The sequence below is a fragment of the Crocuta crocuta genome, unplaced genomic scaffold (assembly GCF_008692635.1).
Source record: "Crocuta crocuta isolate KB4526 unplaced genomic scaffold, BGI_CrCroc_1.0 scaffold234, whole genome shotgun sequence".
Lineage (NCBI taxonomy): Eukaryota > Metazoa > Chordata > Mammalia > Carnivora > Hyaenidae > Crocuta > Crocuta crocuta.
Genome location: NW_027529647.1, coordinates 3,908,774 through 3,930,270, shown reverse-complemented (window position 1 = coordinate 3,930,270; position 21,497 = coordinate 3,908,774). Strand labels below are relative to the sequence as shown.

The window sequence follows — 21,497 nt, the reverse complement described above, 5'->3', positions numbered from 1 at the left end:
GCCCCGCGCAGCCCCGGTCACGTGGCCTCGCCCGCGGGACGGCGGAAGTGGCGCCGTTGCCGGGCGGCCGTTGCTAAGCGCGCGCTGCGTGCCCTGCGTGGAGCGAGCGGCGGTCCGGGCGGGAAAAGCGAGCGGCTCCGCTATGGCGAAAGGTAGCGGCGCGCGGGAGGCCGGGGCTCGGGCGCTGGGTCGCTGTCGCCTTGGGGGGGCGCGCAGAGCCGGCCTTTGGCCCCTCCCTGGAAGGTCTGGAGGCCCCCAGAGGGATGCCGCCTTGCCCTCACGGGACCCGCGGGGGCCTGGCACCCGAGACGGGCCTCCGCGCCCCCCCACCCTGGCAGGACCCACTGGGGTCTGGCACCGGGGACAGGGCTTCGTGTCCGCCGGGGCCCTCATACTTTCATGGCCCCCCAGTGTGGCAGCAGCCGTTGCTCAACGTCTTCAGACACTTCAAAGTGGGCGAGTGGAAGCGGTCCACGAAGGAAGGCGACGTGGCTCCTGTGACAGTAAGCGGACGGGGGACTTGGCGGCGGCAGCGGGGACGCATTCTCCCCTGGGACGTTTCGTAGAACCGCCAAGGGTCACGTGTGTGCTGCTTTGTCTCTCTCTCTTCAGGATAAGACTCTCCAGTGCACTGTGTACCGCATCCAGGGCTCTGTCTCTGCCAGCAATTACCTTCAGCTCCCCAAGACCAGCACCCAGTCCCTAGGGCTGACGGGGCGGTACCTGTACGTGCTCTTCAGGCCCCTGCCCCCCAAGCACTTCGTCATTCACCTGGACGTAGCCACTGAGGTGCGAGCCCAGGAGTGGGGGCTGGGGAGGGGTGCCGCGCTCCTGAGCCCTGCTTGTCTTCTCATGGTCACGCTCCGCCCCGTAGGACAGCCAGGTCATCCGTGTGTCCTTCTCCAGCCTCTTCAAGGAGTTCAAGTCTACGGCCACGTGGCTTCAGTTTCCCTTCATCTGTGAGGCCGGGCCTAGGAAAGGTGTTGTGGAGCCAGGGCGTGAGCGCGATACCGTGGTCCCCGTGGTGGTCCCGGAGAGGCAGCCTGGGAGCAGGGAGGGAGTCGGGCCGGCCGTGCGGGGGGGCCCGTGCGGCTGTGGCGAAGCGGAGTGCCGCGGGCCGGCCGGTGAGACCACAGGCACTGATCTTGGCTCATGCTGTGCAGACCTGGCTGGCGTTGCCCCCTCGGGTGCCCGCTGGACGTGCCTGCAGCTGGACCTGCGGGACACCCTCCTGGTCTACCTGAACCGGAGGTACGGCCATCTCAAGAGCGTCAGGCTGTGCGCCAGTCTGCTCGTCAAGAACCTCTACACCAGCGATTTGTGCTTTGACCCTGGTAGGCGCCACAGCCTATGCCCTGTGCTCCTCCCGCCCGCTGCAGCCTCCGCTCCCCCTCCCTCCCGGAGTTCTCAGCAGGAGGGATGGCATCTTGGGGCTGCCCAGCCCCCAAGGCACCTGTGCGGGGCAAGGGGTAGTGGTGGCTGGGCTGGCGACCGGGCGACACCGTGTCATCACCCGGTGTTAAGTCTCGCCTGTGTTGGAAGAAGGAGCTGATGGGCTTCCTTGGACCGGTTCTGCCTTTCGTAGCCGTCACCACTGTGGAGGCCCAGCGGGCAAAGCTGTCTGTCACTCCTGTACCTCGAGAAATGGCGTTCCCGGTGCCTAAGGGGGAGAGCTGGCATGAACACTACGTCCACGTCCGGTGAGCGGCCCTGCCTGTCCCGAGGAGGCTGCTGGAGGGGGGGCAGGGCAGTCCCTGGACGCTGACTCTCCCTCTGCCCCACCAAGGTTTCCAAGTGTCAGCTCCAGAGCATCTTCTGAGCCGGCTCAGAAGAGCCGTTCCCCTCCTGAGGCAGGTCAGCGGGGTCAGCGTGGACGTGCAGCGTGGCGGGAGTGGGTGCTGACACTGTTTGGGGGTGGCGAGCCTGGCAGAACCGAGCGGGAGGTTGCGTGGGGTGCCTGGTGGTTCTCAGACCCCCCTCCCCCCCGCCGGGGGCCCGGGGGGAAGCTTGGGCTGCAGCTGTGGGCGTGGCTTCGGAGGAGCGGGCCAGGCCCGGGCCCATGTTCTCCCCACGCCTCTGCGCTCTGCTCACACATTTGCTCCTTTCCAGTTTTTCGGGGGCACGTGCTGGAGCTTCTCCCTCACCCGGTGGCTTTCAGTAATCCCTTCCCGGACAGCGTGTCCCCAGTGGCCCGGATGTTTGGCCCCACAGCCGTGAGTGCTCCTGTGCCCTTGGAGACGGGGCCGGTGGCTGGTGGCCCCAGGGTGCTGACACGCACTTGTGCATCTGCAGTCTCGCCAGGCCTCGTCCGTGCCCAGGCCCCTCCCAGAGGTCCGCTTGTTCTGTGAGCACTCGGAGGTCTGCGGTGAGAATGGCCCCGGTGACCATAGCCAGGAGCCCTCGGCCAGGGCACAGGTCACTAACAAGCATGCCACTGGCAACAGCACTCACACGTCTTCCCTGGAGTTGGCCACGGTGCCGGTGGCCCTGAGCGAGGTCAGTGCCTTTCCCCAGGAAGGTAAGGGACAAAGCGTGTGGGGTCTCGAGGGGTGGGGCCTCCGTCAGGTGTGGGCAGCGGCTGCTGGGCTTCTGATAAGCTTTTGTCATCCAGCGTCCAGGCAGAAAGCAGAGCAGTCGGGACACGGCTTCGGGCGACACCGTCTTCCAACGAAGAGTAAGGAGGCGCCACGTGGTCTGTGGGGGCCTGGGACTCCTGGCCGGGGCAGGAACTAGGGTCCCCGCAGGGTCTGGCACTGTGGCCGCATCCCGGCGCCGTGCCACGGTGCAGCTGGCGGCCAGGAGGACCACTTCACTCTCGGGAGGGAGGGACTCGCCCAGGCTGGTGCTGTCCCCGCCTCCCGGGGTCTCACTGTGAGTTTGCCTATTTCAGAGCTTTCTCCCGGATCCCATACTGAGGCTCAAGGGAGTCATCGGCTTTGGGGGCCACAGTACCAAATGGGTGAGGGGTCCTGTCTTCTCTTTGCGTCACACGTCAGGTACACAGAGGGGGCAGCGAGGGCAGCCTGCGTCTCCCCAGGGTGGCTACGTGGACACCTAAGCTTCCTTAGGGTGTTGAGTCCCTCAATCCCACGTCTGCACACGGCTCTGTGCTTCTTCAGTGGACGTGTGGTCTTCCTGTCCACGCGTCTCTTTCTCGTTGCGTGACGTAGGCTGGGTCGGCAGCGGCCCGGGTGCCTGGGCTTCCATCGGCCCGAGAACTCGCACTTGGCCCTGTGAGGCTCCAATGCTTGTGGTCTGGCGGGTGGGGCTGAGCGTGGGCACCACCTCCGGGTCTCTGTGGCCCTGTGCTTGCCAGCAGTTTCCACGGGCTCCGCCGTTTCCTTACCTGAGCCCCAGGGTCTCGTATCACAGACACGTTCAGAGGAGGTCCTGTGCATGCATCCTGGGGAGCACAGGGTGGGGTGTGCTCGGGTTGGGGAGGGGTGAGGCCAGCCGGCCTGTGACCCTAGACTCCGGCCCTTGTGCACAGGCCGTGTGGACCAAGGACGGGGCTGCGGTGGTGTACCCCTGCCACGCCGTCATCGTCGTCCTGTGCGTGGACACCCGGGAGCAGCGCTTCTTTCTGGGCCATACTGACAAGGTGGGCACTGCCTGCCCGTCCCGGGGGAGGCTTGTGCCCACAGGCTGGACCCCGTCTCTCACCCTGCCCTCTCCCCAGGTTTCTGCCCTGGCGCTGGATGGGAGCAGCTCACTGCTGGCCTCAGCCCAGGCCGGGCCCGCGAGCATGCTGCGCCTGTGGGACTTCCAGACCAGGGGGTGCCTGTCCCTGTCCCGGAGCCCGGTGCACACCCTCTGCTCCCTTAGGTGGGCGCGGGGCCTCCGAGGGGGTGGGGGGCCAGCCCCAGCGACGCTGACCGCCTGCCCTGCCCCTGCAGTTTCTCCAGCAGCGGGGTGCTGCTCTGCGGCGTCGGCAAGGACCCCCACGGGAGAACGGTAACGGGGCCGGGTCACGGTCGGGGCCAGGGTGTGGGCAGAGTCCAGACCGCTTGGGAAGCAAAGCCCCCCGGCAAGCCCCCTTCCCTGTGTGCAGCACGTAGTACGCCAGGCTTTCAGCCCTCCTGGACGGGGTCGGCGTTCACACGGGCACTCGGTCCTTGCTGGCCGTTCTCACGCGTCCGCGTTCAGAAGTCTGCTGTGCCCCAGGCGTCTCCTGTTCCCCCGGGGGCCCGCCTCTGCTTGCGGGGCGGTGTTTACTGTGTCGGCAGGCGTGCCCGGCTTCAAGTGCCCGTGGACGCCTCGGGGTGTGCGTAGGCAGACGTCCCCATGCCCTCAGCCGCCTAGCACTCAGGCGGACTTGTGTGGGAAGAAGGGAGAGCTGAGGCGCGGGGGGAGGCCAGGCGGATGGGGGGTGCGGCCACTCAGTATGGGCTCCTCGCAGGTGGTGGTGGCCTGGGGCACAGAGCAGGTGGGACGAGGCGGTGAGGCCGTCCTTCTCGCAAAGACGTACACCGGTGTCGACATCCAGGCATTTAAGGTTGCCTTTTTCGATGAAGCCAGGTGACTGGCCTGCCCCTGCCCCGCTGGGATGGGTCGTTGGCAGCCCGGGAGCCCAGACGGGGGCTGAGCCTGGCCCGGGGGCTGTCCACAGTGTCAGCTTTCCGCCCGGCAGGATGGCCTCGTGCGGCCAGGGCAGTGTGCGGCTGTGGCGGCTGCGCGGCGGGGAGCTGCGTTCCTGCCCCGTGGACTTGGGGGCGCACCGCGTGCTGGAGTTGACTGACCTGGCCTTCGGGCAGGCCCAGGACGCCCGCACGCTGTGAGCCCCGCTCTCGCTCCCATAACTGGCTGGGTCCTGGTCCCGCTGCCCCTTCATCCCTCACCTGTCGCTTCCCTGAGCAGCTACGTGTGCAGCCGCAGCGGCCACGTCCTGGAAATTGACCACCAGCGCATGACCGTGCGGCATGCTCGCCTCCTGCTGCCCGCACAGGCCCCTGGCAGCCCCCTCTCACAGAAGCAGGCCTCAGGCGCCGGTAGGCGGGCCCCTGCCACACGGGGGGAGCAGTCCCGATGCTTTGGGCTGACGCCGCCCACCCCTCTAGGCCCTGGCATTTCCATCAGCAGCCTCAGCGTCTCCCAGACTACGTGTGCCGTGGGCTCCGACGACGGCTACCTGCGCCTCTGGCCCCTGGACTTCTCCTCCGTGCTCCTAGAGGCAGGTGGGGCTACGGCACTGTCAGGCCACCAGAAATGCTGTGGGAGGGTGTGTCCCGGGCCAGCCCCTGGCTAGAAGGCAGTCCCGGGGCTCCACGGGCCCGAGTCCTGAGCCCAAGAGCCAGTGGTCGTGGGGGAACTGCCTGTCCTGGCCTGCAGGCTGCAAGGAAACGGGTCCGTGTGGGTTGGGTAGGGGCTGGGAGGTCGCTGAGTCCCCCTGCCCGCAGAGCACGAGGGCCCCGTCACTTTGGTGTGCGTCAGCCCTGATGGTCTGCGTGTGCTGTCCGCCACCTCCTCGGGCCACCTGGGCTTCCTGGACGTCCCGTCCCGGGAATACAACGTGCTGACTCGTTCCCACGCCGCGCCGGTGCTGGGCCTGGCCACCGAGCACAGCCGCGGGCAGCTGGCCACCGTGTCCCAGGACCACACTGTCCGCGTCTGGGACCTGGCGACCCTGCAGCAGGTTGGGAGGCGTGGCTAGCGGGACGGGGACTGGAAGGTTCTGGGCCAGTGGGTGGGGCCCAGGCAGGCATGGAGCACAGGAGGGCCCGAGGGGCGCTAGGGCTCCGGTCACCGGGACAGGTTGCCTCCCGGGCTCCTGAGGCCAGAGGCCGTCTGGTAGCCCCGCCCCCATGCACCCTCACGGACCCCCACCCTCCAGCTGTATGACTTGACGTCCCCGGAGGAGACCCCCCGCACCATTGCCTTCCACCCCACACGGCCGGCCTTGTTCTGCGGCTTTGGCAGCGGGGCTGTCCGCTCCTTCAGCCTGGAGGCCGCCCAGGTTCCCGTGCAGCACAGGTGGGTGCCCCGCCGGCGCCAGCCCCGCAGACGCCTGGGGCAGAAGCGGAGGTGGTGTGTGGGCACCTGGGCAGGGCGGGGGAGGGCCCGCGGCTGCCCCCGGGGGCCCCCGCCAGGACCCGCTGTGAGAGGTCAGGGCACTGGGTCCCTGTGTGGCACAGGTGTCACCGAGGGGCGGTCACCGGCCTGGCCGTCAGCCCCGACGGCAGCTTCCTGTTCAGCTCCTGCTCCTGGGGCACCTTGGCCCAGTACCGCTGCTCCGCCGCCCAGTGCCGCATCCTGCGGGTGACAGGTCAGGCCCCCCGGCACCCTACCCGGCCTCCCAGCAGGTCCCTGCAGGGCGGGGCTCGCTCGCTACCCAGAGCCCCAGGCTGGGTGTGGTTTAGGGTGCCCCAGCCCCCAGAACTGCAGGTCGGTGGGGGTCTGTGCCAGCCTGCTCCAGGAGGAGGCGTGTGGCCTGAGCGCCAGGTGGGAGTCGGCCCGCTCCAGGGCAGCCCGCGAGGCCATCTGTGCTGTCCCGTGGCCGCTGTAACTCGGGGCCGCCACGTGGTCACCTGGAGAATGGCCAGCCGCGCTAGCAGCAGCCAGCGCCCACTGGTGTCCTGGCGCTCGTGTGCTGGTCTTGCGGGCTGTCGCTCTGTGACACGCCAGGCCTTGGGCTGGTATTTCCGTCGGTTGGGGGCAGGTGTGGGTCCTGACCTGTGTCTCCTGCGAGGACCCTCTCTGCGCCCGGTTGACCACGTTCCCCCATGCGGCCCGCAGCCGACATGGTGTGCCGGGATGCCCACCCGACCCCCAATGCCCTGGTGGTTAGTGGGGACAGCCGCCTGCTGGCTTTCGTGGGCCCCTCCAAGTACGTGGTGACCGTCGTGAACACAGCCTCACTGGAGGAGGTGAGTCACAGGAACTTGCCACGTGTTCGTGTCGGCCCGGCCAGCAGACTCCGTGGGGACCGTCGGCTGGCTGCTACGTGCCTTTCCTGGGCTCCACCGGGGCGGAGGGAGGCAGCGGGGGGCAGGGGCTCTCCCTAGGCCTGGTGTGGAGCTACAGGGAGTGGGGGACAGCTGGGAGGCGGCGCTCGCCCCAGAGACGGTCTGGGCTTCGCTGCCTTGACTCAGACACGGTGCGTGAGCCGCGGGCAGGCGGGGGTGCTGGGGGAGCCCCGGGCTGCCCGCCTCCTGTGGTCCAGCTCCGGGGGTGTAAGCTCTGTCTGGGGGCTACCTGCTGCTCTCCCCCAGCTGCTGCGAGTTGATGTCAGTGCCCTAGCCCTGGCCAGCAGCCGCCTGGCCTCGGCAGTGGCCGTCTGCTTTGGCCCCGTACCCCCAGGCCACCTCCTGGTGTCGACGTCGTCCAACACGGTGGTGGTGCTGGATGCCGCGTCGGGCTGCCTGGTCCGGGAGGTGAGCCCGGGGCTGTGGTCAGCGGCTCGGCTTCCTCTTCCCTCCGGGTCCCAGCGTTAGTGGCTGCAGTGCCTCGAGGAGTGGAGGGGCCCTGGGCCACCCGCTGCTCCTCAGAGGGGGCGTTTTCTGATAAGGGAGGAAGGGAGGCTTCCCCCGTCCAGGGGCCTCCGTGAGCTCTGATCTTCCTCCACCGACACGAGTACTCTCGCAGCTGCTGGGTGTCCACCCTCTGGCCTGCCCCTCCCTGGCGCTCAGCAGGGACGCCCGCTTCCTGCTAACAGCCGCTGACCGGGCCATCAAGGTGTGGGACTACGCGGCGAAGGCCAGCCCCGGCCATCAGGTGGGCGCTGAAGGCAGGTGCGTGGCGGGTGGCGGCGGGGAGGGTAGAGAATGATACCCTCCACCCACCCCGGGTCCACTGGGGCCTGACAGCCCGGAGAGCCTCTTGCCGAGGCCCCGCCTGGCGGGTCGGGCAACTCATGGCCAGGCCCACAGGATCCGTCCGCTGCGTGAAGCGTGGAGCACGGCTTCTGTCCCAGCACTGGGAGGACCGTGGCGCCCCGGCCGCGCCTTGAGGTCCGCTGGGCATGCCTCCCGTTGCCCCCAGGTCTACATCGGCCACTCAGAGCCCGTGCGCGCTGTGGCCTTCGCCCCTGACCAGCAGCAGCTCCTCAGTGTGGCAGATGCCATCTTCGTCTGGGACATTCTGGGTGCCCCTGAGAGCTCACCCCCGGGAAGGCAAGTGCCGCCTTCGACCTGCGTCCCCCGGCCCTCGGCTACCCCCTCCCCACCTGACCCTGTCCTTGCCCCTGCAGTGCCGGAGACTCGCCTGGGGTGCCCCCGACCTGTGAGGCTAGTGAGTGGCTCCACCGCGTGGCGGGCTTTGTGGTGATCTCTGGGACCAGCTCTACAGTCCCTGTGGGTGGCATAGGGCCCCTTCCTTTCCTGGGGTTCCCAGTGCAGAACCGGGGTGTGTGGGCACCTCTTTGGCCTCTTGTGTCTCCAGGCCCGGGCGAGAGGCAGCTGGAGGACACAGAGTCTGGGGCCAGCGGGCTCCCCCGGCAGCAGGTGCCTGTGCCGTCCCAGGCTGCCCCACTCCGGCTGGGCCTCCGTGCTGGACCCCTCGAGGGTGGTGACGGTAAGGGGGGGCCCGTGAGGGACTGTTGGGGGAGCCAGCATGCTTCACTCCTGACCTCTGGGGAGGGGTGGGGACAGGGCCAGCCGAGCTCTGCTCCTTCCTCTCACCGTCTCCACCCCTCCCCAGGTGCTTTCTCCACATCAGATGAAGAAGGACCCTCGGAGGAGAGCCACATCCCCGAGGGGCTCCATCAGGCCTCAGGCCTGCCCATGCTGGTGAAAGAGGCCAGCGGGGCTGGAGATGGGGCCTGGGGGGCTCCCAGGGGCCCCTGGGGCTTCAGCATGCGTCCCCACCCCCGTGGCTGGGCCAGTAAGCGGAGGAGGGGCGGCGGGGCGGGGCGGGGCCTCTCACAACCGGCCAGGGTGTTTCGCGGGTTCCAGGTGCCGACAGGCCGAGGTTTACCCTGTGAGATGTTCACTGCCGGGCAGGTAGGCTGGCCTGCGCCCCCACTGGGCCAGGTGAGCAGTGGGACGCAGCCCAGGTGCGCCTCTGACCTCGGGTGTGCGGTGCAGGTCAGACACTTGTCCCGTCCAAGCAGGGCACCTAACTGTGCGAGACGCTGTCTCTGAACGGTCCCAGGGGCTCTGATGTTGCTCGGCCTCTTCCTTCTCCCCGCCAGCTGCTCGGAGCACCTCAGCAGCCCAGGCCCGTCCGCCCGCCCGCCCAGACTGCTACAGGCACTTCGTGGCTCGCTACAAGTCGCCCCTGCTGGTCAAGGTCAGCTGGGGCGGGGGATCCTCAGGGCACCTTTCACAAGGAGACGCCGCAGGCAGGCCTCGGGATGGAGGGGGCTCGGCCCTGCATTTTCTGGGAGGCTTCTTCCTCTCTAGGAAGTTCAATTTCCTGGGGTCTCCCGGGGGTTGGCTCCCAAAGCGCTGTGGTGTAGCCCTGGGGGACGGTCCCCCTNAGCCTTCCCTTCCCCCTGCCCCGCCCCTCCAGCCCCTGCGCCCTCCCCACCCAGGCGCCTCCCCCGCCTGCCCCCACCTTTTTCAGCCCCGGCGCCGCTGGGCTCCGCTGGCCTCCGCTGCGGGCTTTGGGGCCCGCGCACCTGCCATTTGCCTCCTGGGAGCCTAAGGCCTCATCCCAGGCCCCAGCACGAGGGGGAAGAGCCTGATATCGGGGGTGGGGGAGGGTGCTGGGCGCTGCACCAGCGTCCTGCCCGTGTCCTTGCAGAGCACCTCTGTCCCCGGTGCCCGCACTGAGCGTCTGCTCCTCAAGGCCGTCGTGGGCTACAATGGGAACGGACGGGCCAATGTGGCCTGGAAGCCAGACACAGGTGGGGCCACAGCACACCCGGCTCCCGGCCCAGAAGCCGCGGGGAGGGGCCCAGCTCTACCCTCTACCCACCCTCAGGCCTGGCCTCAGAGAGAGCTCTTGCCACCGTGGGGCGCTTGGGTTGTGGGCCGGGAGGAGCGTCCAAGCTGAGGCGCCGTCACCTGGTAGCATGCCTTTTGCCTTTTGTCGCACCCTACACTGACCCGGGCCACCTCCCAGCGGGGCCCATCAGGTGCGAGCAAATGGGGAGGACGGCCCCCGGGTCCCCGCCGACAGGCTCAGGGGTGCCCTCCCTGCCCTCAGGCTTCTTCGCCTACACATGTGGCTGCCTGGTGGTGGTGGAGGACCTGCATTCAGGTGCCCAGCGGCACTGGCTCGGCCACCCCGAGGAGGTCTCCACGCTGGCCCTCAGCCATGATGCTCAGGTGCTGGCCTCGCGCCCCACCCTGTGCCCCCGGGGCCCAAGTGGATGTCAGGGCCTGGATCCTCGAGAACCCAGAACGGGAGCGGACCCAGGGTGGGCCTTGGACCACGGTTTCGTGGTTGACTGCCTGCCCCCTGTCCTGCCCACCAGATCCTGGCCTCTGCCTCAGGCTGCGGCAACACAGCCTCCCGCTGCCAGATCCGCATCTGGGACGTGCCCGGGGGCTCCTGCCGGCGGCTCATCTCTTACCACAACACCGCGGTGCAAGCCCTGGCTTTTTCGCCCGATGACGCGCTTCTCGTCACGCTGGGTCAGTGGGTTGCAGCCAGTAGTCGTCTCTGGACTCCCTGCCTGTCGCAGGAAGCTGAGGCAGCCGCTGCGTCTTCCCTAGGGGCCTATGGTGACTGCACCCTGGCCCTGTGGAGCATGGCCACCTATGAGCTCCTGTCCTCCGTCCGCCTGCCGGAGCCAGCGCACGACGTGGCCTTCAACCCCAGGGAGGCCGGCGAGCTCACCTGCGTGGGCCAAGGTGCCATCACCTCGTGGCTCCTGCAGCAGCGTGGGGCCAGCGTCCGCTCCCAGGTACCGGGATTCAGGGGCTGTTGGGGGCGGTGGGGTCTGGCTCAGCCCCACGACACTGCTGACCCCTGCCGCCCCCGTGTTCCAACAGGCGCACCGGGAGCCCATCCCTGAGGAGCTGGGGGCGGGCGAGCTGACCTCGCTCTGCTACGGGGACGCACCGCTGCTCTACTGCGGCTCCAATGCCGGCCAGGTGTGTGTCTGGGACACATGTGCCAGCCGCTGCTTCCTGGCCTGGGAGGCGGACGACGGCGAGATAGGTGGGTGCCTGCAGCCTGTCCCCCTGGCAGCTCGGGCCGGGCCTCTCCCTGGGAGACCTCGGGGAAGCGGCTCAGGCCACCTCCTGCCTCCCAGGAGTGCTGCTGTGCTCGGGCGCTCGGCTGGTCAGCGGCAGCAACAGCAGGCGGCTCCGTCTGTGGGCGGTGGGGGCCGTGCCGGAGCTGAGGCGCAAGGGCGCCCGCGCCAGGTGAGATGCCCGGAGGGGGGGGCCCTGTGGGCTGTAGCGCGAGGCTAGGGACATGGCCCCGGAGCATCTGGCTCTGGCTGCCGCCTCTAGAAGCCGCCCCCGCCCCCGCCCCGCTGTAGGTCTAGCTCCGTGTTCATGGAGCGCGAGCTGACCTTGGATGGGGCCATCGTGAGTGCGGTGTTCCACGACAGCATGGACATGGGCGTGGCAGGCACCACGGCGGGCACACTCTGGTACGTCAGCTGGGCTGCGGGCACCAGCACCCGCCTCATCAGTGGCCACAGGAGCAAGGTGAGGGGGTGTCTGAGCTGGACCGAGGCAGGGTCGCAAGTCACATGCTGTCCTGTGCCCTGCCTCCTGGGCTGGTCCGCGTCCCAGCACAGCAGTCACATGGGTTGTGTGGAAATGGCTCAAGGGGTGAGATGCGTGCTGACCCCTCGCGGACGCAGGCCCACACGTGTCCCTGCAGGCTGACCCCTCGCGGACGCAGGCCCACACGTGTCCCCGCAGGCCTTGGGCCTCCTCTGGTCTTTTTCTTGTGGTGCTTTTTCTCTTGCACTTGATTTGCTGAGAAAACGACGTTGTCTGTTTGGAAACTTCCACGGTCCCCAGTTGGCCTTGCCTGTCTGCCTGGCGCTCCCCGGGGTCCGAGACGTCCGGAGGTGGGGCTGGCGCCTGGTCAGGGCCAGTCTGTCCCCGTGGTGCCTGCTGAGCAGGCTGGGTCTCACCAGGAAGCACACGGGGACCGCCTGCCCGTCCGCGACGTCCTCGCAGAATGACTCACTGCTTGGGGCGGGGGTGGGGGGCGGGGTGCAGCTTAGGTGGTACTGTTCTGACCCTGTTCTGGAGAGGCGGCCCCCTGAGCTTACGATCCCCAAGGCACGGCCGAGGCAGGAGCGGTGGGGTGGCCGATCGTCCGGCTCCCGGGCCGGGGGTCCCTGGTGGTGGCTCGGGTCTCAGCATCTGGCGGCGGCCGGCGAGTGTGCCTTTGAAGCGTGCAAGCTGCGGGCTGGAGACGTGGGTGCAGCACCTCCGCCGTTCTCGGTGCTCAGCAGGCCTCTAGCCGGACTCTAGGAGTTAGAACTTGAGTCCTTTTTTTTTTTTTTTTTAAATATCTGTTCGTTTGTTCAGATACAACGGTTGCCGTCAGAGACACTTGAGTTTGAGGTGGTCACGGATTGCATACGCGGTCTGTCCTTGGTGACAGCTGCGTGTTGCAACAGAGGCCACGTGCCCCGTGCTATCTGCACTGGAAGCCTGCGGTTTTGTTATATTCACAGACTTGTACAGCCGGCACCATGGTTGAACTTAAGGGCACCCGTCCCCCCAAAGACAGGCCCCCCACCCTTTAAACACGCACAGCCGCTCCCCTTGGCCCTCACAGACCGGCTCTGTTTCTGTGCGTCCGCCCGCTCTGGGCTCCCTTCCGCCTTCTCTCGCTGAGCGCCATGCCTTCCAGGCTTATCCGTACTGTAGCGTGTCAAGCCAAGTACCATCCTGTGGTCCGGGTGGAACGCGTGTTCATTCATCCACTTGGGCCTGCACACTTGGGTCCTGAGTCCTGGAGCTGAGCTGGCGTTCGCTGGTGATTTCCCTGTTGTATGGAAGGACGGCGGCTTCCAGGCCCTTCTGCAGCTCCACCCAGGAGCCCAGGGTCCCTCCCGTGGGAGATGCCGTAGAGGTCATGGTCTGAGTCCCAGCGGGACCTGTTACTGCTCAGCCAGTTTTCGATTATTATCTTTTTTAAAAAATTTTTAATATTTATTTTTGACAAGAGAGAGACAAACAGAATGCGAGTGGGGGAGGGGCAGAGAGAGGGAGACACAGAATCTGAAGCAGGTTCCAGGCTCTGAGCTGTCAGCACAGACCCTGACGCCAAGTTAGAACTCATGAACCGTGAGATCACAACCTGAGCCGAAGTCGGACGCTTAATGGACTGAGCCACCCAGGCGCCCTAATTGTTATTTTTTTAATGTTTATTTATTTATTTTGAGAGAGAGTGAGAACGCACACGCACAAGCAAGGAAGGGGCACAGAGAGGGAGAGAGCAAATTCCACTGTCAGTGCAGAGTCCACTGAGGGTCTTGATCCCATGAGCCATGAGATCATGACCTGAGCCAAAATCAAGGGTTGGACACTTAGCCAACTGAGCCAGCCAGGCGCCCCCAAAATTGTTGTTGGTTTTTTTGTTTTTTTGTTTTTTTTTTTTTTTAGTAAGATGCATTATGAGTTCACATTTATGCTTGAAATTCATATTCACGACTCGACCATTTGGGGCACCCGGGTGGCTGGGTGGGTAAACGTCCAACTTGAGCTTGGATCATGATCTCATGGTTCACAGGTTCTTCTGTTTTGCCTAGTGGGCATGTGGTGCCTGTGTGCCCACGTTGCTATGTTCTCATAATCACACGTGTGCTGTCCCCTCTACACACACGCGAAACAGCATTGCCATGGGTGAATGATGATGCCATGGATGAGACCCCTGAAAGTGGCCCGGCTGTCTTCCTTTTGACGCGCAGCCTCCTGGGGACGCATCACACGTTGTCACATTGCCGCTGTCCAGGGCCTGCTGGAACGGCTCCTTTCTGTGCTGCCTTAGCAAGTGAACGGTCGGGTTTGACTGACCCGTGGGCTTCTTGTGATTGGACGGCACACAGGTCTGGTGTGGGGACACTTGGGAGGGAGGCCAGGACAGTTTGGTTATGCCGCACGGAGGTGGCTGGGGCCATGCAGGCTTGCAGAGAGATGGACACTCTGTTCAAAGAGACCTGACCTGGGGCACCGTGGCTGGCTCAGTGGGAGCAGCGTGTGACCCTTGGTCTCAGGATCGTGATTCGAGCCCTGCACTGGGGGTAGAGATTACATTTAAAAATGTAGTCTTAAAAAAAAAGACACAGGCCTGCTGTGTCTGCCCTCTGCCCGAGGGCCCACGCGGCCTCAGGTGGGGCTGGCTGGCTCTCTGCAGGTGAACGAGGTGGTTTTCAGCCCCAGTGCGTCCCACTGGGCCACGTGCAGTGATGACGGGAGCGTCAGAGTGTGGTCCCTGGCCAGCATGGAGCTCCTGATCCAGTTCCAGGTGCTGAACCAGGTACTGGGGGCAGCGGGGCTGAGCCCAGACCGCATTCTGGCCCCGCCTGGCGGCGGCCGCACCTCCCCACACTGTCCGACCCAGCCATGGGGCTGGGCTCCTGTCCTCCACCCTCAGGGGAGTGCTGATGTGTCCCCACTGCGGGTCCCCAGAGCTGCCTGTGCCTGGCCTGGAGCCCTCTGTCATGCAGACGCCCCGAGGAGCAGCAGGTGGTGGCAGGCTACAGCGATGGCACGCTGCGCGTCTTCAGTGTCTCCCGCATTGCTATGGAACTTAAGATGCACCCCCACCGGGTGGCACTGACAGCCATTGCCTTCTCTGCCGATGGTGAGGGGCAGGGGCCCACAGGGGGACAAGGCAGCCCCCGCTTGGCCCAGCTCAGGCCTCTGGGCTGGGGGCAGGGGGCTTCAGGGAAACCAGTGTGGCCCTGCCTGGCCCAGGTCAGACCGTCCTCTCTGGAGACAAGGATGGGCTTGTGGCTGTGAGCCGCCCCCGCACGGGGATGACCTTCCACGTACTGAGTGACCACCAGGGCGCTCCGATCTCCACCATCCAGAGCACACACAAAGAGGTGAAGTGGCCCCACGAGCTGCCAGGGATTGGCCTTTGGGGGTGCCGGCAGGGGAGGGAAGTTGGGCTCAGCAGGGCAGGAGGCACCCACCAGCCCTTCCGCACCCCCCAGTACGGAGACTTAGGGGCAGAGGGTGCCGACCTGTGGCTGGCCGCCAGCTCAGACCAGCGAGTCAGCATCTGGGTCTCCGACTGGTCACGTGGCCACTGTGAGCTCTTGGACTGGCTGAGCTCGCCCTCGCCTGCCCTCACGGAGGTAAGAAGCGGGTGGCGCAGGTGGCAGGGACAGCGCCCGCCCACCTCACCACAGCACGCTGCGCCCCCCCCGCCCCAGTTTCCCAGCCATCCACCGCCCTCTCTTGCTGCCTTCTGCCCCTGGGATGCGGCACTGCTGGTGTGTGCGGGCCTCGGCGTGCATCCAGAGGTGGCCTTCTACAGCCTCCGCCAGAAGCAGGCATGTGTACCGCCTACCCCCGTGTGGTGCCAGGAGCCTGAGGGACCCGGGGCTGGGGAGGGGAGGCTCACACTCGCTGCCCGCAGGTGGTGGAGAAGATCTCGCTTCCTTTCTTTGCCGTGTCCCTGAGCCTGTCCCCCGGAGCCCACCTCATGGCCATTGGCTTTGCTGGTGAGTCCTGGTGGGCAGCCTGTCTTGAGTGGGGCCGAGTGGGCTCACCCATGCCCCGGCCTGAGGCATGCCTCTCACCTCCGTGCCCCAAGCTCCTCATCCCTGAAGCGGGGTGAGGACACCTGCCCCAGGGGAGTCGTAGGATCCGGAAATGAGTGTGGGGTGCTGATTGCTACACCCAGCACTAGGGCCTCAGCAGAGGGCCTCGGTGGCGTACACTGGGGCCTCGAAAGCCCTGTGTTGTGAGGCACCTTGGTGCTGATAGGCCCTCGCTTAGCTCTGCTGCCCCTGGCCCCAGCTGTAGCAGGCTTGGGGGCGTGGAGGACACAGGGCTTTTAGCCACACGTTCCTCCGCGAGGCGTCGGCAGCAGGACTGGTTAAGGGACTCCTGGGCCCTGGAGCCACGCAGACACGGGGCCTGGCGCATGTGCAGCCCTCGGCCTGTCCTGGCCCAGCCCCGTGCCCTCTGCCCGCAGAGCGTGTGCTGAGGCTGGTGGACTGTGAGTCGGGGGCCGTGCAGGACTTTGCTGGGCATGACGACTTGGTGCAGCTCTGCAGATTCGCCTCATCTGCCCGGCTGCTCTTCTCAGTGGCCCACAGTGAGATCCTGGTGTGGGAAGTCACAGGCCACCGGGCCATAGAGGAGTCACTGGGCTCCGGGCCCCGACTGGCCTGGTGGAGAAGCTGAGCTGTTCCAGGGCCTCCTGATGAGCCACGATGGCTTCTAGGCCGGGTGTCTCCACATCAGATGGACCTGAGGCTGTAAATCAACCTGAACTTAACAGAAAGGGCTCTTGAATTGAGGGCTTTTCTATGCTTCTGCCCTGTGAAGTTCAAATAAACGTGGGTGTTGCATTCTGGCATCGTGAGATGGTCATTCCAGGATCCTGCTGCCCTGGCCTGAGCTCAGCCTGCGCGGAGCGCCCAGACCTGCTCCCTGTCCAGAGTGGACGGGCCAGGGCCTCGCGCGGAGCTGCGGGGGTGGGGCGGCCGCTGGAGCGAGGGCCGCATCTCTCCGGCGCGGTGCCTGCAGTGCCCGCTGTGCCCGCGCGGGGGCGCTGCCGCACAGCCCGGGCGCTCTGGCCCACCTCGCTCGTTGGTGCGGCTCCGCGGGCGGGGGGGCGGAAGTGCTCGCGAGTGGAAGAGCGCGAGTCGGAGCCGCGCTCGGGGTCGGGTAGGGATCGGGGTTGATATCCGAACCCGGATCCCTGCGGGCGACATGAAGCGGGACGTGCGCATCTTGCTCCTGGGCGAGGGTAGGCGCCCGGGCCTGGGAGCTGGGCGGGGCGTCTGGGGCCCCCGGGGTCGGGGCGAGGGTTCGGCCTGGTTGGGGCGGGCGCTCCGCGCTCTTGGCCGCTGCGCTGACCGCGCCGCCCCGCGCAGCCCAGGTGGGAAAGACGTCGCTGATCCTGTCGCTCGTGGGCGAGGAGTTCCCCGCGGAGGTAAGAGCCTGGCGCGGCCGCACCCCTCGCTGTCTCAGGGGCGCGACCTCCCTCCGTCCCCGGGCCACCGGTTCGCCCCGTCTTTTCCAGGTCCCTCCCCGCGCAGAAGAGATCACCATTCCCGCGGACGTCACCCCGGAGAAGGTGCCCACCCACATTGTGGATTATTCAGGTAGAGCCGGCCCGCCCCGCCACCCCGTGCCGCTGCCGGGGAACAGGCGTCGGGGCCGGTCTGCAGTGGGGTGTCTTTTCTGTGCAGAAGCCGAGCAGACAGCAGAGGAGCTTCAGGAAGAGATTCACAAGGTACAGCGTGTCCTGAGGGCTCAGGAAGGGGGTGCTGAGCACTTCGAGCCTGGGTGGGGGCTGCTGCCTCCAGCTGATCCGCTTCTCTCTCCGAGGGATTAGACGAAGGTGCTCAGGGTGCCAGGGGCCTCGCTAATTCTGCCCTGACCTCTCAGCCCTGAGAGTTGCCCGGTTCCTCTGACTCACCTCGCTGGGTGCTGGGGAGAAAAGGGGCCGTGCTACCCACACCACAGGGCTGGCCAGCTCCTTGGCTCTGTGCCCCCGTTGCCTGCTCCCTGGGGAGCAGACTCAGTGTTCTTCAAAGTGACCCCGTAAGCACCTCAATGGCTTGGTCACCTACCCTGCCGTCCCATTGTCCAGGCCACTGCTCGAGCCCCTGGACCGTGGCGGGTGCTGTGTGTGACCAGGGCTACAGGTCGTCGTTGCTCACATGTTATCGGGAGGGTCTGTGCCTGAACCAGGCCCTGTTGGGGAAGGTTGGGGGCCGGTAGCTGTCCCTGCAGCCCGTACTGCGACCTGGGGCATTATCAGGCGAGGATAGTGGCCACAGTTACTCAGAGGCCGCCTTTTTGGCACCGTCCTCCTCCATGGCATTGTCTTTGTTATTTTCTCTGCCTGAGATGACAAGGGAATGCAGGGCTGGGGTGCCAAGTTCTGGGATGGCGGAGCCTGGCCTGAGCCCTCCGGGGGACTCAGTGACCAGGCCGTGGTGCTTGGGCCTGGCGGCTGCGGCGCAACACAGGGGAGGACTCGCCAGGTGGGAGCAGCTGACGGGCTGGGGAGCAGAGGCTAGACGGGTGTTTCCAAGGTCTCCGGCCCCGTCAAGGGCAATGTGGAGCAGAAGCCCGTGGTCACACCCTGCCTCACCCCCTTCCCCGCAGGCAAACGTGGTGTGCATGGTGTACGACGTGTCTGAGGAGGCCACCATTGAGAAGGTGAGGCGGCAGAGCTCCTGATCCACCCCAGCTCCTTGCTGCTCACGCCCCGTGCGTGCTGTCCTCTGCACGGACTTTAGGTGGACACTCAGCCGGCCCAGTTGCACCCATGCCTGGCCCCATCTCTTGATGAGTGATTTAGGGAACCTCACAGAGCCACACTGGGTGCTGGGGCCCCGCCAGGACCCCTGCAGCTTCCCGGGGAGCTCCTGTGACCCTGCGTCCCGACAGGGAGACGGGACGGACAGCCAATCCCAGGTCCCTTGGTAGCGGCTGCTAGGCTCACATGGGGCGCATTCCCTGCATCAGCGACTTTGCGCCTCAGTGGGCCTCGACCTCCCCGTTTAGGCGTGAGTTCCAGGTGGGGCCGTGGGGCGGGCAGGCCCCTCCCCTCACGCCCAGGCCTTGCTTTTCAGATCCGAACTAAATGGATCCCACTGGTGAATGGGGTGACCGAGAGGGGCCCCAGGTAATGGGCAGGGCCTGTGGGTGGGGGGCCCTGCCAGTTCCCCCACCCACGGTGACCGGGGGTCTGTCCCCCTAGGGTCCCCATCATCCTCGTGGGCAACAAGTCAGACCTGCGGCCAGGCAGCTCCATGGAGGCCGTGCTGCCCGTCATGAGCCAGTTCCCTGAGGTCGAGACCTGCGTGCAGGTGAGTGGTGGGTGGGGCCAGGCCTGCTGGCCCGCACTCGGGCACCACCCCCCTCCCCCATCTCAGCAGGCCGCCTGGAGGGTGGGTGCGGCCTCGCTCCCCTGGGCCTGCGTCTTCCCCTGTGAGTCCTCCGGTGTTGGGCATGTTTCTGAGTCTGCCCCGTGGCCACCAGTGCTCTGCCAAGAACCTGAGGAACATCTCGGAGCTGTTCTACTACGCGCAAAAGGCTGTGCTGCACCCCACGGCCCCGCTCTACGACCCCGAGGCCAAGCAGGTGGGCCGCAGGCAGGGGCGAGGAGGCCGAGCCGACGGGGGCGGTGGGGCGGGGTACGTGCTGAGCTGGCTGTCCCTGCAGCTGAGGCCCGCGTGTGTCCAGGCCCTCATGCGCATCTTCAGGCTCTCAGACCAGGACCTAGATCAGGCGCTCAGTGACGAGGAACTCAACGCGTTCCAGGTGCGGCCCCCCTGCTGCTGGTGCCCACCCCTCGTGGGCACGGCCGCGCTCCGTGCCTCGGTGCCCTTAGTGACGCTGAGCAGTCGCCGAAGCGGCTGGCTGGCTGATGGCGCCTTTCCCTCGGGGGCAGAAATCCTGCTTCGGGCGCCCCCTGGCCCCTCAGGCCCTGGAGGACGTGAAGATGGTCGTGTGCAAGAACGTGGCGGGAGGCGTGCGCGATGACCGGCTGACCCTGGACGGTGAGTCCTGATCCTGCCTGGCCCCTGGGAACGCGGAGGGGTCAGGCCGTGCCCAGCGCTATTGCCCTTCCGCCTCTTTGGGAACAGGCTTCCTGTTTTTGAACACGCTCTTCATCCAGCGAGGCCGCCATGAGACCACATGGGCCATCCTGCGGCGCTTTGGCTACGGCGACACGCTGCAGCTGACCACGGACTACCTCGTGCCGCCGTGAGTGCCGGACGGGGCTTGGGGCTCTTCCTGTGTCAGGCCGGTGCCTGGGGGCTCCTCGACCCTCTGCGGGGGCCCGCGTGACCAGCTGCGATGGCTTGCCTCGGCGCTGTCCTGCCACGGGGAGGCGGCTTGCGAAGGAAGTGCGGACACAGTTCGCTCCACTGGCGGGGACGGTGTGGGAGCTCCCGGCCCGGGACACGGGAGGTGCAGGGAGCACCCTGGGAACCGCACAGCCCCTGCCCCCCGACAGGCTCCACGTGCCCCCCGGCTGCAGCACCGAGCTCAACCACTTCGGCTACCAGTTTCTGCAGAGGGTGTTTGAGAAGCACGATCAGGTGAGGGTGTCGTGGCTTCCGTCGTGCGCCCCTCCGCCCCCCCAGCCACCAGGCACGTGGCCCCACAGCCCCTCTGCCTGCAGGACCACGACGGCAGCCTCTCGCCTGCGGAGCTAGACAGCTTCTTCAGCGTGTTTCCAGCTGCGCCCTGGGGCTCCCGGCTGCCTCTCGAGGTCCCCACGGAGGCTGGCCGGCTGCCCCTGCGCGGGTACCGCTCCCAGTGGACGTGAGTGCCGCCCCTGCCCCCGTCCGCTTGGCAGTGACCACGCGCCTCCCTGCCCTCACGTCCCTCCCATCCCCCAGCCTGGTGACCTACCTGGATGTCCGGCGCTGTCTTGAGCATCTTGGTTACCTGGGTTACCCCACGCTCTGCGAGCAGGACTCCCAGGCCCACGCCGTCACAGGTGGGCATCCGCCGTCGCCCCAAGCCCGGCCCCTCCCCGCAGCCCCCTGGTCACCCTCGGTCACACCCTGGCGTCTGTCCACAGTCACTCGGGAGAAGAGGCTGGACCAGGAGAAGGGGCAGACGCAGAGGAACGTCCTTCTGTGCAAGGTGGTGGGAGCCCGCGCGGTGGGCAAGTCCGCCTTTCTGCAGGCNCCCCCCCCCCCCCCCGCCCCCCCCGAGGGGCAGCCTCCAGGCCAGCGCCTTCAGGTGACTCCTTCCTCCGTGCCAGGACCCCAGGGAGTCCCCCGAGGAACCCGCTGTCTACGCCATCAACACGGTGCAAGTCAACGGGCAGGAGAAGTACCTGATAGTGAGTGCCGGGGCCCCTGGGATAGACCCCAGGTCCGCGCGGGGGGTTGTGTCTCAACGTGGCCCGGCGGGCCGAGCGCCGTACCCCTCCCTGAGACTACCCTCTGTGTAGCTGTGCGAGGTGAGCGCGGACAGCCTGCTGGCCGCTGCGCCCGACGCTGCCTGCGACGTGGCCTGCTTGATGTTCGATGGCAGCGACCCTGGGTCCTTTGCACTCTGTGCCAGTGTCTACAAGGCAAGCCCCCCCACCCCAGCCCCCAGTCCCTCTGGGGTGGTGCCCTGGCCCGGGCCGCCGGGGATCACATGCTCACACGGCGCCTCTCCCCGCAGCGCCACTACATGGACGGGCAGACCCCCTGCCTCGTTGTGTCCTCCAAGGCTGACCTGCCCGCGGGCGTGTGGCCGCCCGGCCTGGCCCCCGCCGACTTCTGCCGCAGGCACCGGCTGCCCGCCCCCACCCCGTTCTCCTGCACCGGCCCGGCGGCGCGCAGCTCGGCTGTCTTCACCCGGCTCGCCGCCATGGCCGCTGTCCCGTGGGTACCGGTGCACAGCCCCTGTGGTGGGAGGCAGGTCCCCGGCCCCGGTGACCAACAGCCTCTGTCACCGGAGGAGCAGGACCGCCGTGGTGTCGCGGCG

General features: G+C 66.9%; 2 protein-coding genes across 11 annotated transcripts in view; both read left to right on the top strand.

The window, feature by feature from the left end:
* Positions 1-90: 90 nt before the first annotated feature.
* Positions 91-16,395, top strand: WDR90 (WD repeat domain 90). Of its 10 annotated transcripts, none has more exons than XM_077762694.1 (42): positions 91-152; positions 412-503; positions 613-789; positions 875-980; positions 1,164-1,334; positions 1,586-1,700; positions 1,787-1,854; positions 2,110-2,213; positions 2,293-2,496; positions 2,612-2,674; positions 2,891-2,959; positions 3,491-3,601; positions 3,680-3,825; positions 3,897-3,954; positions 4,400-4,518; positions 4,631-4,774; positions 4,858-5,174; positions 5,397-5,632; positions 5,831-5,970; positions 6,132-6,262; positions 6,733-6,863; positions 7,209-7,370; positions 7,582-7,710; positions 7,978-8,108; positions 8,186-8,226; positions 8,377-8,508; positions 8,635-8,817; positions 9,128-9,225; positions 9,682-9,784; positions 10,087-10,208; positions 10,358-10,517; positions 10,599-10,789; positions 10,878-11,046; positions 11,141-11,252; positions 11,372-11,543; positions 14,218-14,340; positions 14,493-14,667; positions 14,781-14,911; positions 15,023-15,166; positions 15,221-15,364; positions 15,451-15,535; positions 16,012-16,395. In XM_077762694.1, the coding sequence occupies exons 1-42, from the start codon at positions 143-145 to the stop codon at positions 16,221-16,223; spliced, it is 5,631 nt and encodes a 1,876-aa protein (XP_077618820.1). In that variant the 5' UTR covers positions 91-142; the 3' UTR covers positions 16,224-16,395. The 10 variants fall into 10 exon arrangements, 8 of the variants coding, with proteins under 8 accessions (XP_077618820.1, XP_077618822.1, XP_077618821.1 ...); XM_077762699.1 differs by lacking the exon at positions 91-152 and having other exon boundaries at positions 171-503; positions 4,858-4,988; positions 5,058-5,174; positions 15,245-15,364; XM_077762692.1 differs by lacking the exon at positions 91-152 and having other exon boundaries at positions 168-503.
* Positions 16,396-16,649: 254 nt separating this feature from the next.
* RHOT2 (ras homolog family member T2) overlaps positions 16,650-21,497 on the top strand; it is a 5,585-nt gene continuing 737 nt past the window's right edge. Inside the window, 18 exon segments of the mRNA XM_077762700.1 lie at positions 16,650-16,791; positions 16,919-16,977; positions 17,068-17,149; positions 17,237-17,280; positions 18,162-18,215; positions 18,632-18,684; positions 18,760-18,868; positions 19,041-19,142; positions 19,224-19,322; positions 19,453-19,561; positions 19,649-19,769; positions 20,023-20,107; positions 20,191-20,333; positions 20,411-20,511; positions 20,596-20,702; positions 20,746-20,862; positions 20,974-21,096; positions 21,192-21,394. Of these exon segments, the coding sequence (XP_077618826.1) occupies positions 16,755-16,791; positions 16,919-16,977; positions 17,068-17,149; positions 17,237-17,280; positions 18,162-18,215; positions 18,632-18,684; positions 18,760-18,868; positions 19,041-19,142; positions 19,224-19,322; positions 19,453-19,561; positions 19,649-19,769; positions 20,023-20,107; positions 20,191-20,333; positions 20,411-20,511; positions 20,596-20,702; positions 20,746-20,862; positions 20,974-21,096; positions 21,192-21,394 (1,748 nt within the window). The 5' untranslated portion in view covers positions 16,650-16,754.

Excerpts from the sequence above, each read along its gene's own strand:
- WDR90 (XM_077762692.1), top strand. The coding sequence starts at position 264 with ATGCCGCCTTGCCCTCACGGGACCCGCGGGGGCCTGGCACCCGAGACG. Across the intron at positions 2,960-3,490 it reads GGGGCCACAGTACCAAATGG|GCCGTGTGGACCAAGGACGG; the intron begins GTGAGGGGTCCT and ends CCTTGTGCACAG. Across the intron at positions 11,047-11,140 it reads GGCGGACGACGGCGAGATAG|GAGTGCTGCTGTGCTCGGGC; the intron begins GTGGGTGCCTGC and ends CCTGCCTCCCAG.